Source organism: Peromyscus leucopus, chromosome 3, assembly GCF_004664715.2.
Source record: "Peromyscus leucopus breed LL Stock chromosome 3, UCI_PerLeu_2.1, whole genome shotgun sequence".
Lineage (NCBI taxonomy): Eukaryota > Metazoa > Chordata > Mammalia > Rodentia > Cricetidae > Peromyscus > Peromyscus leucopus.
In genome coordinates, this window is record NC_051065.1 from 87,673,242 (window position 1) to 87,690,892 (window position 17,651).

At 50.1% G+C, this 17,651-nt stretch overlaps 1 protein-coding gene across 1 annotated transcript; it reads left to right on the forward strand.

The window, feature by feature from the left end:
* Nucleotides 1-303: 303 nt before the first annotated feature.
* Cd8b (CD8b molecule) lies at nt 304-17,096 on the forward strand. Its single transcript, XM_028860223.2, has 6 exons — nt 304-432; nt 3,389-3,751; nt 6,728-6,817; nt 11,551-11,640; nt 13,601-13,637; nt 16,414-17,096. Exons 1-6 carry the CDS (start codon nt 378-380, stop codon nt 16,424-16,426), a joined length of 648 nt encoding a protein of 215 aa, XP_028716056.1. The 5' UTR covers nt 304-377; the 3' UTR covers nt 16,427-17,096.
* Nucleotides 17,097-17,651: the final 555 nt, after the last annotated feature.

Consider the following 17,651-nt stretch of genomic DNA (forward strand, 5'->3'; position numbering starts at 1 on the left):
CACAGGGTATTGGGCTTCTGTCTTGAGCCCTTCTCAGGGGCAAGAGGCATTACACAGGTCCAACTGCTTGGCATGACTGAGAGTTGTCACTTCCTGACCAGAAAGCAGAGTCCTGGTGGCCTCTTTGAAAAGTCAAAGCCTTTGATGCTGTCGAGGATGAAGACGAAGGCCATAGGGTGCACACGTGTACGTACACACACACACACACACACACACACACACACACCTCCGCTCCTCCCTGGCAGCCCCGCCCTCTAGCTTCATCAGCTCCCCACCTCCCTTCCACTCAGGGTGCCCCACCCGCCCGCCCTGGCTCCTAACCCACCCTTCGGCTAACGGCTGTCGGCTGACGGAGCCCTGAGGGAGCAGGTGTCCTCATGAGCGCCAAGATGCAGCCATGGCTCTGGCTGGTCTTCAGTGTGAAGCTGGCAGGTAAGACCCAGAGTGGGCTAGCACAAGCCTGCACCAGAGCAGAGAACGTAGACCGGGCAGACTCCGCAACAGGAGGAACAGACAGGAGCCAGGCTGTGGGAACAGGGCAGGCTGGTGGGGGGGAAGAAGATTCCACCCAGGAGCTCATTTTCCAGAAGCCGAGGGCAGAAGCCACCACTGCCCCACAGCCTGAACTGGAAGGGGAGAGAGGAAAGGAAGAAGAAATAAAAGAGGAGAGAGAAACCGAAGGGGAAACGTAGTTGCTGAGGGCGCACACAGGGATGTGCCCCATGCAGTTCTCCGAGGCCCAGGCCGGCCCAGGCCAGGGGCTGTAGACACACTCTTAGTATGTCTGGGGAGGTGCTTCTAGGAAACTGGACAAACACTGCTGTACCTGTCTCAGGGACAACTATGGTGGGGTGCTCACTACGACCCCCTCACCCTCCAGTGTCCTCTGGAGTCGGGGTCCTGCACAGCAAGGCTCCCCCAAGAAGCAGCACTAGGCACGGCAGATGGGATGTTGGGGCTGGCACAGACGTGTAGCCTAAAGTCTGTCGTTGTGATCAGACCCAGCGAGTGTGCTTTTTAGAGGGAGACTCCTCGAATCTGCACTGGTCTGGCACCACCTGAAGCCCAAAACTGATTACAGAGTTGAGGGAGACAGGGTATGGCAGCCCCTGCCTCTGACCAGGCTAGCTCAACGACATCACAAAGAGAACAGAGGCAGGGCTATTCCAAGCCACTAAAGCTACTGCTGATCACTCTAGAAATGCCATCCCTCTGAAAATGGAATCCGGGGCTACCAAACAGATCAAATGAGACCATGTGTGACTGGAAGCCTGGCTGTGCGTGTCCTCTGGGCTCATTGGAGGGTCTCCTGCCGTCTGTGGAGTTGTGGCCCCATTTTGCATGCGGTTCAATTCCAAGGCTCTGAGCTCATTCGCCCAAGTCCTATGACCTCGGTTTGAGTGAGTCCACTCCACACAGGCTGCGTGACCCTGAGTATAGCTTTCCCTTGAGCCGTTTGCTCCCGGGTAAAATGAGTCTCTCCCCCGTAGGATTTGGTGAGGATCAAATCAGACAACACACACACTGTACCTGTCCCACTGCACTAAAGACTGGCGTGGTCACTTCACATTAACGTCCCCAAAGAGGCCAGTGACCCAAAGCAATAAAAATGGCTGCCGAGGCCCAGAAGTGGTAGCCTGATACTCAGGGGAAGGGAGATGTAGTGGCAACTGAGCCCCAGGGAAATATTCATTCTCTCCACGCGAGTGGAAGCTCAGAGTGGTCTGAGGGTGGACTCTGGGTTTAGTTCATCACATCAGTCCTAGGGATGGGGCCATAAGACCTGAGCCACAATTATAGGCAGTCATCTCACCATTAACTCAAGCAGCTGGTTCTTCCGGGCTCACACACCCTCCGGTCCCTGATCAGCCAGCCCTGTCCTCTCTGTTATATCTTGGCCATGGCCCTCTGCTCTGAGCCAAAGAAAAAGGCTTTCTGGGTCAAACTGGGTTTGTTAGAACCCTCGTGGTCCTGGGTGTGAAAGAAACTTAGTCTGATCCTCCTTGAGACTTCACTTGGTGCCTAGAACATCCCCTGAGATCATAGACCTGCCAGCAGAGTTTACCTGTGCGAGGGTTTCACACAGGCACCTCACTGTCCGCAGATGATATGTCGGTTTCACCGGCCTCACTGTCCGCAGATGATGTCCTGTGTGAGGGTTTCACTGTTCACATATGATTTCACTTCTCTTTTTCTCCCTCAAACTCACAATGTGGCTCAGGCTGGCCTCACACTCAAAGCAATCCTTCTGCCTCAGCTTCCCAAGTGTTAGGATTCTGAGTGTGCACCACCATAGCCGCCTTCCTTTCTTTTCCTTCCAACCCTCCGCAGCAAGCAGGCCAATAGCGCCAAGTCAAGCTGCCCTTCTTTCACAGGAGACCACGAACTTGGTGACTTCTGAGGTCCCACAGCTGGTACAGGGCAAAGGCGGTGTGCACGGCCATGCCTGCCACTCCTTTGCCTGCCCGTTCTTCTCATCTGAGACAAACGAACTCTCAGTCTTGCTTCTGTGATGACTGCTCTGCCCTGAGGGGCAAGAAGTCCGTCCGTGACAGGTCCATTGTGGGATTGGGGAGTAACAACCACCTGCAGGGTCAGCTCCTTGAACTAGGTCCAGAAATCTCACACTGCCCAAAGGAGCCTTGCCCTGGGCCTAAGACTCCAAATTCCTCTCCCGGTTTGCTCCAGGTCTCTGTCAGCTGCTTAGCACTACCAATGGCCTGTCTCTGCAGAGCCACAGCCAGGTGAGGCGGGCAACTAACTAGCTTTGGCTTTCGACATTGGCTCTTTGGAGTTGAATCCGTGAGACTCCAAACAAGCTGATTTATTGCCGGTGTTTTCTCATCTGGGGAAGGGGGATAAACACCCAGGAGCCAGGGTGAGACTTGGTTAAGATGACTTATGCCAAGGGCCACAGGTGGAAGAGTAGATTGTCAGCCAGTTGCCTCAGTAAAGGCAAGCACAGGGAACCCTGCCCTGCAGTCGATGTTTGTGAGTTCAAAGACACCGACTGCTGTTAACACCCTGGCTCTTTCTCCAGGCAGACTCTCCCCTCAGTTTGCCTCCCAGACAAACTCATGGTGATTCTGAGACCCCACCACTGTGCCCAGAAACGTGTGCCAATGGTTTCTGCCCCTTCTCGTTTCTAGACGTTGAACTCATGAGGTCAGGTTGGGTGGTACACACCGTTATCTGCTGAGCTATCTCACAAGCCCTCCCCCTACCGTCTCTCTCTTTTTTTGAAGACAGGTTCTGATGTAGCCCAGGCTAGCCTTGAACTCACCAGGTAACCAAACTTGAAGTTCTGATCCTCCTGCTGCAACCCACAGAGAGCTGAGATTACATGTGTATAGCAACAGCCTGATTTACATCTTCTGGTTTCTTGTAGCTCTCTGGAGCAGCTCTGCCCTCCTTCAGACCCCCAAGTCCCTGACCCTTCTAACCAATCGATCGGCAAAAGTGTTCTGTGAAGCTAAAAGTCTCCCTAAGACCACACTCATCCACTGGCTGAGGCAGCGCCGGGGACCCGCCAAGGAGAGGCGCTTTGAGTTCCTGGCCTCGTGGAACCCTTCCAAAGGAACCTCTGTGTATGGTGAAGGGGTAAAGAAGGAGGACATGATCATGTCTTCGGATATAAGCCGGTACATACTCGAGCTCAAGAGTGTGAAGCTGGAGGACAGCGGCACCTACTTCTGCATGATGATCGGGAGCCCCAACCTGATCTTTGGGATAGGGACGGAGCTGAACGTGGGTAAGCATGGTTTCAAGGCTATGAAGGAGCGTGCGCGTGCGCCCACACACACACACACACACACACACACACACACACACACACACAGAGTACAGGGGCAGCCTGCTCTAGTGAGCCCCCACTCTACACCCAGGACTAATCAAGCCACCTCTAAAACTAATAGGAAATACACACTGAGAGTTACCCAGGCCAAGCACCTTTGAGGGTTGCATGTAGCTGTGTCCCTTAATGCGGCCACCCACCCAGAAGACGGTGTATTCTACTCCCGCTTTGGATGGGAAGCCGATGAGGTGAAAACAGATAGGTCAGTCAAAGGTGGGCGCTTGTGATTCGACACCCCAGTATCCCTGTAGGAACCCTGAGTGTACCTACAGACTCTCACTGCCTGGGTACATGTACACACACACACACACACACACACACACACACACACACACACACGCACGCAGATCATTTCTGAAGTGGCAGAGAAGCGGTTTGTCCTCAGCATTCTTTGTAGGGTTCTATGGCTCAAATCCACACTTGCGGCTTCAGAGGATAAAGAAACTGGACCCCAGGCCTAGCCAGGCTACCAATCCATCACATGCCTTTCCCTTCCCCCAGCCTCAGTTCCCATACCTGGACAAGGCAGCTGCTTGCCTGCCTCTAGTTCTCGGAAGCTGCAGTTTCATTAATATGCAGAAGTACCTTGCAAATCATAGATGTGATCTTCCGTTTTCTAAGAGGCACCTAAGTAGGCAGAAAGAAGTGAAATGAGTTTCACGATGCATTTTATTGAACCCAGTTTAGCAAAACGGGTAACTTATTTTTCATACATGGCGTTGGGTACATATTTTATGTGTGCAGCGGATCTCTGTCCAGACTAGCCACCCTGGACAGTAAGGATTCATCTCTTGGGGTGGAAAGCAATCCTCGGAGATTCTCTCAGGCCCGTGGTTGGCTGTAGTGCTGTCTCCAGCTCAGGCCAGGACTGGGCTTCTCACTGGTTTGCTTCCCGCTCACCTGGGGGCTGTGAGTCACAAGGGCACCCCAGGCACCCCCAGAAGTTAGGCCACTCGGCCTAGGGAGGCACAGAGACAGTTGGGGACAAAGCCAGAGTTACAATGAAAACCAACAAGGACAATAAAAACAGAGTGAGGTCCCCATGGCCTCTCTAGTCTCCGGTCTATCATGGTGGCGGGGAGAGGGGAGAGTAAGGTCGGGTTGTGTTTGTTTTATTACTTTTGTTTCTGTGAGCACCATGCCTTCCCAGTGCCTCAGGGTCTGAGAAAGGTGGATGTGCAATAAGAGCAGGTGATTTTTCCATCTCTACCTATCCTGGCTTTCCATGTTTCCAAGTCCTGTGTGCTGCCCAGCAACCCAGGGTCTGCAGTGTCTTCCCAGGGACAAGGACACCGAGAGCCTGAGCCTACCTGCCGGGCTGGAGGGTCCAAATGTTTTGGAGAAGTGTGGGTAGTATTGAGAGTGTTGGGAAAAACAGACCTTGTTCAGGCCCTCCAGCACACTATGGGTTCCAAGGACCTGTCCCTCAAAAAAAAAGACAGAGACAGAGAGGTCAAACCCATGGACCAGGAGGCATTGAGGAGACCTGACGTAGAGTGAGATGAAATGAAAACAGAACAACTTCCTCTTGTCCCCACCCCCTCCCATCAGACCCAGGCTGCTGTGCCAGCCAAGGCCCTGGAGGCTACAGCTCGCTCCCTCCTGGGCTCACCACTGAGCAGCTGGGAGACTCCTGCTTCTTTCAGTGTGAGCGGAGGCAAACGGACCTAGATTAGGAGTGTTGAGCGCTAAAGGACTTAACACCCAGCAGGGCTGGACTCTCGGGCCTTGTCACTGCTAGTGGCTGTCACTTACAACAGCTCCTTGGCTCCAATGGTCAAAAGCCTGGCAGTGACCTAATGTGGTTATCTTTTGTCAGAGGTGGTACCGGAAATGGTCTTTTGGTTTTTCCTAGCCCGTCTCCTACTACTTTGCTGAGGGTAGAATGCAGGAGATCAGTTTTCTTGGCTAGCAAATGCTAAGGGTGACTGGTCCAGAGAAAGTCCAGACCTCAGAACCTTCTGGTCTCGCTGCTCAGTGCGTCCACTCCTACCTCTCTCCCAACCCCTCAGCGTGAGACACTGAATCAAAGCTGAGGAGAGGAGGCGCCATCCAGGAAAGGGAGAAGGGTCTGGAGTCCCAGCTTGTAGCTTATCCACCTCTTGTAACTGGTGAGGTTCCTGTAGGGAGGGACAACCATCTCCTTTCCACCAGCTTGGGGACTGGCAAGGAGGCTCAGAGATTGGTCATGCCAAAGGACCAAGGTGTCTTCTTGGTGTGGCTTTTGCGATAGGATCTTTTTACATAGCCCTGGCTGCCCAGGTATTCATGTAGACTGGGTGAGGCTCCTCAGACTCACAAAGATCTACCTGCCTCTGCCTCTCAAGTGTTAGGATTAAGGGCGTGTTCCACCATGCCTGGCTGGACCAAGGACCTCAACCCAAGGTCTTCCGCCAAGCATAGTCATGCCTACTGCATCCTTGGCTGGGTATGCCGCACTCTTGATTTCTCACGACATAGTAGAAGTCATCATCCTTTTTTTTTTTCAAGACAGGGTTTCTCTGTGTAGTTCTGGCTGGCCTGGAACTCACTTTGTAGACCAGGCTGGCCTCAAACTCAGAGAGATCTGCCTGCCTTTGCCTCCCTAGTTTTGGGAGTAAAGGCGTGGGCCACCACCTCCTAGCAGAAGTCATCTTCTTACTACAGATGGGAAGCTGAGGAACAGACGACTTAGCCCAGGCTACACAGTTGTTAATTATGGCACAAGGCTCTGGTGGCTCCATAGCCTCCCTCCAGTACTCCAGGCTATCCCCACCCACTGGCTCTACGTTCATCTGAGAACTGAGAACTCCATGCCCGGAAGAAAGGTACACAGTCTGCCTGTGAGTCTTGCTGCTTACCTGCCTGACATATGGATCTTTCTTCTTTCTGCAGTTGAGGCCTTTCCTACCACTGCCCCGACCACCAAGAAGACCATCCTCAAGAAGAAACAGTGCCCATCCCCCAACCCAAAGGCCCAGAAGGGTAAGTTTCCCATCACTGCACGCACAGAAAAAAAAAAAAAAAAAAAAAAGGCAGCTTCCTACTTTTCCTTCCTCCTGGTACAAACACTGGCCGAGTCTTTGACCTGTAGCCTATTTCTCTAGCCCCAAGCTGGGGCCAACAAAAGGGGCACTGGGTATGACAGCAGGTCACAGTCCAGTGAGGCCACACCCACAAATCATCACAGAACAAGACGTTAAGGAAGATACAGCCCCCCCCCCAAACCCCACAAACAGGTGCTCACAGCAGCACAATTCACCATAGCCAGAAAAGTGGGCACCCCCCCCCAGATGTTCCTCACCTAATGCGTAGGCTAACCAAACAGGGTACAGGCAATACAAGGGCACGGAAAGAACGCAGTGCTGGGTTCACAGGACGGCTCAGGAAGTAGCGGCACTTGCTGCCAAGCCTGACAGTGTTCAGGACACGAGACCCACACGGCACAAAGAGAAAACGGACTCCTGCAAGGAAGGCATCCTTTACCTTCCACATGTGTGCCACGGCACTCAAATGCACACACCGTATACTCAATCAGCAGATACATGTAATAAAAAAAAAAAAGAATTAAGTACTGTCTGGGTATGGTGGTCCATGCCTATAGTCCTAACACTCAGGAGACTGAGGCAAGACACAAGTTCAAGGTCAGCCTGAGCTATGTCGAGAAGCCCTGGTAAAGAAAGAAAGGAAGAAAGAAAGAGCGAGCCCAGATGTGGCGGCACACATCTGTAATCCCAGCACTCAGAAGGTAGAAGCAAAAGGATCAGGAGTTTAAAGTTATCCTCAACTACTTGTCACATTTGAGGCTAGCCTGGGCTATGTAAGACCCTGTCTCAATGCCCCTTGCCCAAATAATGTACTGTTACATGCTGAAGTTAGGATGAATCTTGAAAATGCACAGTGAAAGGTCAGTTATAAAAAACAAAATGCAAAAACAAAAAATCCACACATTTTAGCCTCTAATCCCAGCACTCAGAGGCAGAGGCAGGTGGATCTCTATGAGTTCAAGGCCAGCCTGGTCTACAAAGCAAGTTCCAGGTCAGTCAGGGCAACATAGTGAACCCAGTCCTGACAACAGCGCAGACCCTACAAACGTGAAGTGTCCATAGCTCTGAGGGTCACAGAGACAGAAGTAGAGGAAAGGCGGCCTGCAGGTGGGCACCGGGTAGCAATGAGGAGTCTTAACCAGGTTTGGTTTTGGTTTTGTCTTTCTGGAACTCACAAAATGTCCCAAAGTTAGACGATGTGATGGCTTCACATCTCTAGGAAGATTCTAAAAAGCATTGAGTTTTTAGAATTTTACATAGCCAAGGCTGCCTGGAACTAACTTTAACCCAGGCTGACCTCAAATTCACAATCCTTCTGCCTTAGGCTCACAGGTTTGGGGATTATAGACTTGTACACCTGCTCAAAACTGTATAGTTTAAACAGGTGGAGTTTCTGGTTTGCAAATCGTATCACAATCAAGCTGTCAACAAACAAAAACTCCCAGGCCAAGGGCCAGCACTGCACTCCTTTCCAGGCTAACAGAGGACCTAACACAAAAGGTAGGGCTCGGACAAGCTGATGAGTGAACGCCAGGCGTCTCGGCTGGAGCAGGCTCATGCGCACCCTTGAAGCCTTATGCTCAAATGTGTTTCTGGAAACATACTGACTTCCACCCCCAAAAGCTTCTGGTGAGAAACAGAGTTCCATCTGCCGCTGCACTGCCTGGAGAACAAACCACACCCCAGGACTGCTGGGTGCAGACTGAGGTGCTCCCCGCAGGGTGGGGAGACAGGGAGGGGGCTGCCTCCCGAGGTCACGGTGGAGGTTTGGTGCGTTATGCCTGTAATCCCAGCACCGGGAAGGGTGAGGCCAGCAATCAGGAGTTCGAGATTATCCTCAGCTACAATGCAAATTGGAGACCAGTCTGGCTATATGAGACCCTGTCTCAAACAAATCAAAACACTAATCAAAAAAGAAAACCCAAATTTTTGAACAGAAAGCCTTTCTGTTATGAATATGAATATGAAAAGGAAGACAGAGTGACTTCATTTGTATAACATCTTATGCCCTGAAAACTTGATTAAAAGGATTGAGAGTCAGGCAACAAAAATACAAACCCCACAAAATACAGTCCCTGTTGGCCTAGTTTTTCAGAAGGCTGAGGCAGGGGGATCAGTCGAACTCCTAAGTTTGAGAGGAGGAGGAGGAGGAGTAGTCTGAGCAACGTAGTGAGATACTGTCTCAAAAATGAATTAAGTCAGGCATGGTGGCTTTTTACCTGTGATCAAGAGGATGAGGCAGGAGGATCAGTGTAAGTCGGAGGCTAGCCTGGACTCCATCGTAAATTCTAGGCCAGGCTGATCTACAGAATGAGATCTTGTTTATAAATATATTTTAAAAAACCACACACACACACATGCATACATATATACACAGAAATGGGAAGAGGGAAAGGAGAGAGGGGGGGAAAAGAAGAGGGAGAGGGAAGGAAGGAAGGAGAGAGGAAGTAAGAAAGGAGAGAGAGAGAGAGAGACCTTTTATATAGAGAGGCAGCCATCAGTTGGAATAAATCATGCTCCCCCAACCGCAGCAGCATCCCTGGCTTCCATTTTCCTGTGGTCACTCTGCGGGAGCCTCCTTTGCCCCTGCCCGCCTCCTCTGCTAGTCTACACTAGTCCACTCCCTGGGAAATCAGGGACGTATAACTCGCGTGCTGTCCATCAGCTTCCCTCCCTTGAGCCTCACCAGCCGGGTGAGCCATAACCAATCTGTCAAGTTGTGCATCAGGACTCTGCCAGCTGAGCTAGATCCCCAGCCCAGGCCTTGGTTTCTCAAAACTACGAAGGGAGAGGGAATGAAAAAACAACTCCTTGCCTTCAGACCTCAAAAGCCGAAGCTACCCGTTAGCGCTCTCCCTGGTGCACCTAGCCGAAATTCTCTTCCTCCCTCACGCGGAGGGCCTTCTAGACTTCTCCACCGAGAGTCCAAACCTGCACTCTGTCCTTTCACCCATGACACCTCAGCCCTTCAGGGAGATCAACTATGGGGCTGATCTGAGACCAGAAAGTGTTGAAGAAGGTTCTAGAACATCAAGGATACAAGCCCTGCAGCTTAGCTAGCGTGCAAAAGCTAGACAAGTGAACAGATGTCCGAATCACAGAAGAACAGTCGTGCAAGCGGCTGACACAAGCAAATCGGCTGAAGCGCACACAGAATCGGGACTGAAGTAAAATCAGTCACTCTCCCTCTCTCCCTTGAAGACACACTGGACTGTCAAAAGTTAAGCGCCATCCACAAGGGCCGGTAAGGGGCACCCGCTGGGTGGGCGTGACAACGAAGGCACCTGACAGTCTACTACAACCCAAATGGACAGAGTCTGTGGTTTAGTAGCCCCCCTTTTCAGCTTCTGCCTCAGGAAGGCACCTGCATACACAAACGCGCCAGAATGTTCTCTGCGAGGCTGTTTATAAGAGTAAAGCACAGGAAACAGCTAAGATTCCCGCTGGTGGCTAAGTAAACAATGGTGTGCCCACAGGACCACCTGTGACCCTGCTGGGGCAGAGCATGTGCTGGCATGATTAAAGGACTGGGAGGGATGCATTCACAGGGAAACAATGAACATGGCACAAACCGCTGTGCGAAAGGGAGAAAGCAAAGGGGCCCGGGATGCGGGATGCGGCTCAGTCGGTAGAGTGCTTGCCTAGCATGCACGAAGCCCTGGGTTCAATCCCTAGCCCGGCAGACCAGACGTGGTCATAATGGCCCATAAGTATAATCCCAGCACTTGAGAGATGGAGACAGGAGAATCAGAAGTTCAAGATCATCCTTGGCCACAGTGAATTAGAGACCAGCCTGGGATACAGGAAATCTTATCTTTAAAATAAAAACACAAGACAGCAGCTAGGGAGAGGACTTTTCGGGTCAAAGTGCTTGCTGTGAAAGCATGAGGCCCTGGGTTTAGATCATGAGCACCCACTTAAAAAGCTGGGGGACGTAGAGACGGGAGAGCCTCTGGGGCTTGCTGGCCCCCAGTCTAGGTAGGGCCAGGCTTAGTGAGAGACTCTGTCTCAGGGGAAAGAGGTAGAGGGTGATAGGGCGGGACACCTGCCATCCTCCTCCGGTCTCCACACCCACACACATGTGCACACACCCCGTATGCACACTCGAATACACTTGTATATGAACAAACCATGAAAACTGCACATACCTGTGAAAACTGTGTTTAGACGCAAAGGGGAGGATTACAACATTATCAGTTTTGGTCTGTGAGCATTCTAACCAGGTGTAAACTACAGTGAAAATATAGCTGTCTATTTTTTTGTGAAATTCAAATAGTTTTTTTAAATGAATAGTAACATTTTATTACTAGGCATGAGATGTATCTATTTCCTTTGAACACAAACAACTTCCGAGTTTTATTAGCACTTTAAAGATATGGACGTAACTTGACATTTTCCATATGAAATTACCTGTGATATTTAAAGTGAATTTTAAAATCAACCAGAAGGAGGTATGCTAAAAATACACCCAGCGGTGCTAGCTCCTGGAAGGGGAGTCAGACAGAGCTCCGTGAGTTCCAGGCCAGCCAGGGCTACAAACTGAGGGCTGCGTAGTGAGATGCTGTGTCAAAAACCAGCAACAACAAGCCGGCCAGTGGGACAGCCTGGGAGGAGGGCTGCTCCTGTCTGCGTCTGAATCGGTGCTGAATACATGCCATGTGTCTTTTTCAGGCCCGACGTGTGGGCTCATCACCCTCAGCCTGCTGGTGGCCTCCATGCTGGTGCTGCTGGTTTCCCTGAGTGTGGCCATCCATTTTCACTGTGAGTTGGTGCTTACAGGACATTGTGGGGGCCCCCATTTTGTCACCTAAAGTGTAGCTAGCCATACTTTCTTCGCTAGGTCAGCAGGGTAGACGATAAATTTGCCCCGACAAACCTTATGGCTCTGCAAGTGGCCCTTTCTGTCTTTGAGGGATTCTGGGGGAGTGCAGGGACTCGAACCCAGGGCATGTTGGATGCTCTGTACCACAGAGACACACCACCCCACAGACCCAGGAGGCCAACGTGAGACTCAGGCTGTCTCTGCAGTCAGATAAACCCTAGGTTTGAGCCCACCGATGTTGGCATCAGCGGGGTTCAACTGCTGCACCCAAGCATAGACCACTGCCTACCTACCACAGCTGCTATCTGTGACGTCCTCAGGGTCCATGTGCTGGGTAGACGGGCGGGGCGGTGGGGAAGGCTTGTGGGCAGTAGAGATGAAAGTCCAGTGCCCAAAAGAGCTCACCTGTGGCCTTTGAATGGTGTTCCTAGAAGTGTGTGTGTCCCCACACTCCTGCTCAGGGGCACTGCTCTCAGCTCCTCTGTCCCCCAGGCCCTGCGGGCACTGGCCTCATAAAATGGACAGGAAAGCAGAGGAGAGGCCAGACTACCCGTGGTCCCTCTGTTCGTTCACCTCTGCCACCATGAGCACATCCCTTTTCCTCCCTGGGCATCTATGACGGGAAGAGGGAAGTGTCAGGGACACCAGCCAGATCAGAGGCTTTTAACTTTTCCAAGGTCGCAGATCCCTGTGAATTTCTGACGGGTCGTGGGCCCCATCCCCAGAGAACTGCAGCTGAGGGCCTGGGTACTTTGGTACACTGCTGTCTTCACACACAAGTCTGTGTGTACCCCATTCTAAGAACCCCAGTGGCCGGGCTGAGCCTGGTACACATGCCTGCAATCCCAGTGCTTGGGATGTAAAGGCAGAAGGATTAGGAGTTCAAGGCTAGCCTTGGCTACATAGTGAATTTGAGATTTGAGGCCAGCCTGGGCCACCTAAGATCCTGTCTCAAAAACAAATAAAAACATTCTGTGGAAGTGAACACAACACACTTCTCTTTCCATCCTGCATCCCAGGAGCCGCTTTGGATGCCTCTGAGCTCTGGCGCCTGGCCAGCTGCAAAAGGCAATGATATTTATTGTGTGTTATTGAGATTTGAACCTAAGGCCTTGTGTCCCACCACTGTGCTGCCCGCCCTCCAGTCCCCAAGAAAGCTTACTTAAGGTAAAACTGGCCGAGCAGTGGTGGTACATGCTTTTAATCCCAGCACTTGGGAGGCAGAGGCAGGCGGATCTTTGTGAGTTCGAGGCCAACCTGGTCTACAGAGCGAGATCCAGGAGAGGCACAAAGCTACACAGAGAAACCCTGTCTCGAAAAAAAAAAAAAAAAAAAACAAAAAAACAAAAAAAAAAAAAAAAAAAAAAAGATAGAACTGGAGTAGATGAATTTCATTAAAACTCTGGCATTAGCTACATGGCTTTTAGGCAAGTTATTTGATAATTCATATGTTCCATGCCTCAGTTTCCACACATGTAAGATGGATATAGTGGTAGTAGAATCTAGTAGCATGCGTGAAGGCTCTTAAAAAATGTGGAATGAAGGCGGCGTTGGTGGCACAGCCTTTAATCCAGCACTTGGGAGCAGAGCCAGAGATCTCTGTGAGTTCGAGCAGCCTGGGCTACAAGTGAGCTCCAGGAAAGGCGCAAAGCTACACAGAAACCCTGTTCGAAAAACAAAAAAAAAAAAAAAAAAAATGTGGAATGAATGAATGATTTTAAATACTTTAAACCTACATAAGCAAACAACAAAAGTGTGAAATATGAAGAATTTGGGGCCCACCCTAGCACCACAGATGAAGTCGTGGGTGTTGGTTAACCCTGCCATCCTCCTCTCGGGCTCCAAGGCTTGATGCTGGTGACCAGCAAAGCACTGACTTGCCTTTCTCTGCTCTTCCAGGCCAGCGCAGGAAAGCCCGAATTCGCTTCATGAAACAGTAAGTGCTGTTCTCCAAAAAAGCCAGGAATGGGGGGGGGGGTCCTGAGGGTGTGGATGACTTGGCAGAGTGCTTGCCTAGCATGCTCAAAGCCCTGGGTTCCGTCCCCAGCACCATGTGAACCAAGCATAGTGATTTACTACCGGCACTAGGAGGTGGATTACAAGTTCAAAGTCACCGGGTGTGGTAGAGCACACCTTTAATCCCAGCACTTGGGAGGCAGAGGAAGGCTGATTTCTGTGAGTTTGAGGCTAGCCTGGTCTACATAGTGAGTTCCAGGACAGCCAGGGCTACACAGAGAAAACATGTCTTGAAAAGAAAAAAAAAAGGGAGAAGCTCAAAGTCAAAGTCATTCCCTGCTATATAGTACCAGGCCAGCCTGAGGCTACAAATCCTATCTCAGAAGTAATTAACCAGCTACGTAAATTTAAAAATACATGAAAAAAGGTCATGTATTTTTACCTGTCAACCTTTAGCAGGAGCTAGAGGCTTGTACAAGACAGAGGCTGTGGTTGCTCCTAACGTCAGGTCTAGGATCCCATCCTCAGGCTCAGACAGTGTTCTTGGATTTGATTTGTTGTTGTTTTGAGACAGGGTCTCCCCTATTCCATGCTGGTCCTGAACTTGCTATTTGCTAAGGCTGACCTTTAACTCCCGATCTTCCTACCTCCACTTCCTGAGTGCCGGGACAGCACACATACCACCATGCTGAAGATCAAACTCAGGGCTTGGCGCACACAGGGAAATGCTCTGCCGATTGAGCCCCAGCCCGCAACCCTTGGATGTGATGTTTTCCTCCAGCACAGACGATGCTTCACATCTGCCAACCAACCATACATATCAGTTTGATCCCCAGAACATCTACACACACACACACACACACACACACACACACACACACACACACACACACAGAGGTTTGAAGAAAGAAAGGACCATGTCTCCAAATGGAAGAGGGCAATAGAGCCTTGTGCTCAAGGGAGAGACAGGCGTACATGTGAAATGGCAGTAAGCATCTTTACCCACTGAACAATCTCTCCGGCCCTGCCTGATATATTTTATAGGCTGTTTGTAATTATAGTTTAGGTGGTGAGCAAGTTCTGATGGTGAGCTGGTTCTGCAAGCTCTGGGCTGGAATTAGATACCACCTTCACCTAACAGACGAGAATCATAACGTGAAAGCTTCTAAGACTCCGGAGAGTTCTGGGCAAAAGCCTCCCCTTATGGCCTTTGTAGAGAACTAGCCTAATGCTGGTGCTCCCTGTGATTTGTCCCAACATGTTTTTTCATTTTCACCCGCTCCCCAATGACCTGACAATGCCATTTTTGAAGAAGCAGGTGATAGGATGCTGAGATTTGACAACCAGGAGTTCTGTGGACCAGTGAGGCAGAGAGTGTGCACAGTGTGGTTGTGTGTGTGTGTGTGTGTGTGTGTGTGTGTGTGTGTGTGTATGTGTGTTTGGGGGGTCCTGACCCCCCTCCTTGCTTGGGGCAGCTCTGCACACATCTATGATTTGTTTTTATATTTGCTTATAGTTTGTACTGATTGGCAAGGTTGCAAACAGCTGTAATACCGGCACTTAAGAGGTGAGGCAAAAGGATCAGGAATCCAAGATCGCAGCCAGTTTGTCTCAAAAAGAAAAAAAAAGAAAAAGAAATTTAGCCAGACTTGGCAGTGCATACCTTTAGTCTTGGCACTTGGGGGACAGAGGCAGAGGCAGGCAGATCTCTGTTGAGTTTGAGACCAGCCTGGTCCACATATCGAGATCCAAGAATATGTAAAGAGACCCTGTTTCAAAACACCAAAAAGAAAGTGAACAAAAATGTTTGCAGATTTATTTACTTGAAGGAGTATGTGTGTGTGTGTGTGTGTGTGTGTGTGTGTGTGTGTGTCTTGAGACAGGATCTCAAAGGCTGGCCTTGAGCTCATTGTAAACTCCTGATCCTGTAAAGTTGGGTTGTGGCTTCCAAGTCTTTGGAAACCCCTTCTAGTTCTGCTGTTATGGTCCAGGTATGGACACAACAGCCCCTGGGCCTCACAGATCACCTATTAGCAAACTCAAGTTGCAATTTGAGGCAGATATTCCCAACCTTCCATTGTCATAGCTCATCCTCACACCAATGGCCCATCACCTCTGGACTCCTGTGTGCTCTTGTAAGTCAGCTCATTCTAGAAAGGGCTTCAAGAAGCAACATCATTCAAAACCAGGGGCTTTTAACATTTTTAAAAAATGTTTCTTTATTATGTTTGTACATGTGCACTCTGGCAGGTCAGAACTACTGGTACTGGATATTGAGCTCAGATCATCAGACTTGGAAGCAAGCACCTTAACCACTGAGCTATCCTACTGGCCCCAAAGCTAGAGTGGTTTTGAGCTATATTTGTGTGTGTTATTTTGTTGTAGTTTGGTTTTCTTTGTTGTTGTTTTGTTTTGCTTTTTTTTTTTTTTTTTTTTTGAGACAGGGTTTCTCTGTGTTACTTTGGAGCCTGTCCTGGATCTCACTCTGTAGCCCAGGCTGGCCTCTAACTCACAGAGATTCACCTGGCTCTGCCTCCAGGAGTGCTGAGATTAAAGGCGTGCACCACCACCGCCCAGCATTTTTTTTGCCTTTTAATCCTTTTAATGACAGAGATGGGCCCTAAAAAACCATCCTAACATAAAGCTCTCAGCCCCGGGCTCACCTGCTTCCTCCTGCATCTGCCATTTGCTTCTGCTACAGAAATGCAGTGTCACGAGCCTGAAAGGGAGTCTTACAGTTTGCTCTTGCTTCCCAGGTTTCACAAATGATCAGTGCCCACAACACCGATATCCTGCCACAAAAGGATCGTGACAGCGCTCAGTCAAAAGCAAGATCTGGACAAATAAGGGAAGGGTTCATTCAACGGTGGAGACTCACTGCCTTGCTGAAGCCTCCTGCCTTGAACTACCGCAAGCTCTGTCTATGGACCGCATGCATTGGAACCGCTTGGTGGTTCATCAGGAGTCTCACAGAGATGGCCCCAGCATCCAGAGTCACTCACAGAGTGTGCGGAAGAACCAAGAACTCCCACCGTGACCCCCCTGTGGTTCTTGTACCCTTCTTGGACTGGACCTTGGATGGTGGCCTTTCAGTCACCATCTTTGTAAGTTGCTTGGTAGGGCAGCATTTTGGGCTCTTTGGCCTCTCATGGGAGAGGGCTGGGGACCAACCCTGGGTCTTCCCAGAGAAGACTGCCCATCTTCATAGGGAGAAGCCAGCTTGTGAATGAGGCTTCCTGCAAACAGCTGCTGGGCTCTGGGCAGCCATCCTGGTCTCTCAGGGCTTCCCGGGGGTCAGGAGACACACTTCTACTTCGTCTCATAGTAGGAAATTCTTAAGTTTCACTTCTTCTCTCTCACGGCTTGGATACTTCTCTCACTCTCTGGCGTTTTTATGAAAATGTCGTGGCTCTAAAAATAAAGTCCCGTGTTAAAGATACAAGTGGTTCCTGTGACATACAAGGATAGTCCCTCTACGGCAAAAGTGTCAACTTAGGCAAAAAAAAAAAAAAAAAAAAAAAACAAGGCTTGGGAGTGTAGAACACTAGTCTAAACACACAAAGTCCTGGGTTCAGTCCCCAGCCCAGGGTGGGGGGTCATTCAGTATGTTCTCATCTTACATCTAAGACCCTCATTTGGTCATATAATGTGTCCTTAACTTGAATTGTGGATGAAGACAGATTAGGAAGTACCCAGGACTCCCAAAGCCAGGTCATGTGGCTTTGGGGCCACTACACACACACACACACACACACACACACACACACACACACACACACACGTTTTCACCTGCAGCGATACGAATTCTTTTGATAGGAAAGAGCAGGTGTTTGTTCCAGCCGTTGGGGGGCTTTGGAGTCTGTTAGCAAAAAAAGAGAGCGCTTTGTTTATTTATTTATTTATTTATTTATTTATTTATTTATTTATTTATTTATTTTTGAGACAGGGTCTCACTATGTAGCTATGGCGTGCATAGAACTCAATATGTAGATGA

Excerpts from the sequence above, each read along its gene's own strand:
- Cd8b (XM_028860223.2), top strand. The coding sequence starts at position 378 with ATGAGCGCCAAGATGCAGCCATGGCTCTGGCTGGTCTTCAGTGTGAAG. Across the intron at positions 433-3,388 it reads CTTCAGTGTGAAGCTGGCAG|CTCTCTGGAGCAGCTCTGCC; the intron begins GTAAGACCCAGA and ends GGTTTCTTGTAG. Across the intron at positions 11,641-13,600 it reads TGTGGCCATCCATTTTCACT|GCCAGCGCAGGAAAGCCCGA; the intron begins GTGAGTTGGTGC and ends CTGCTCTTCCAG.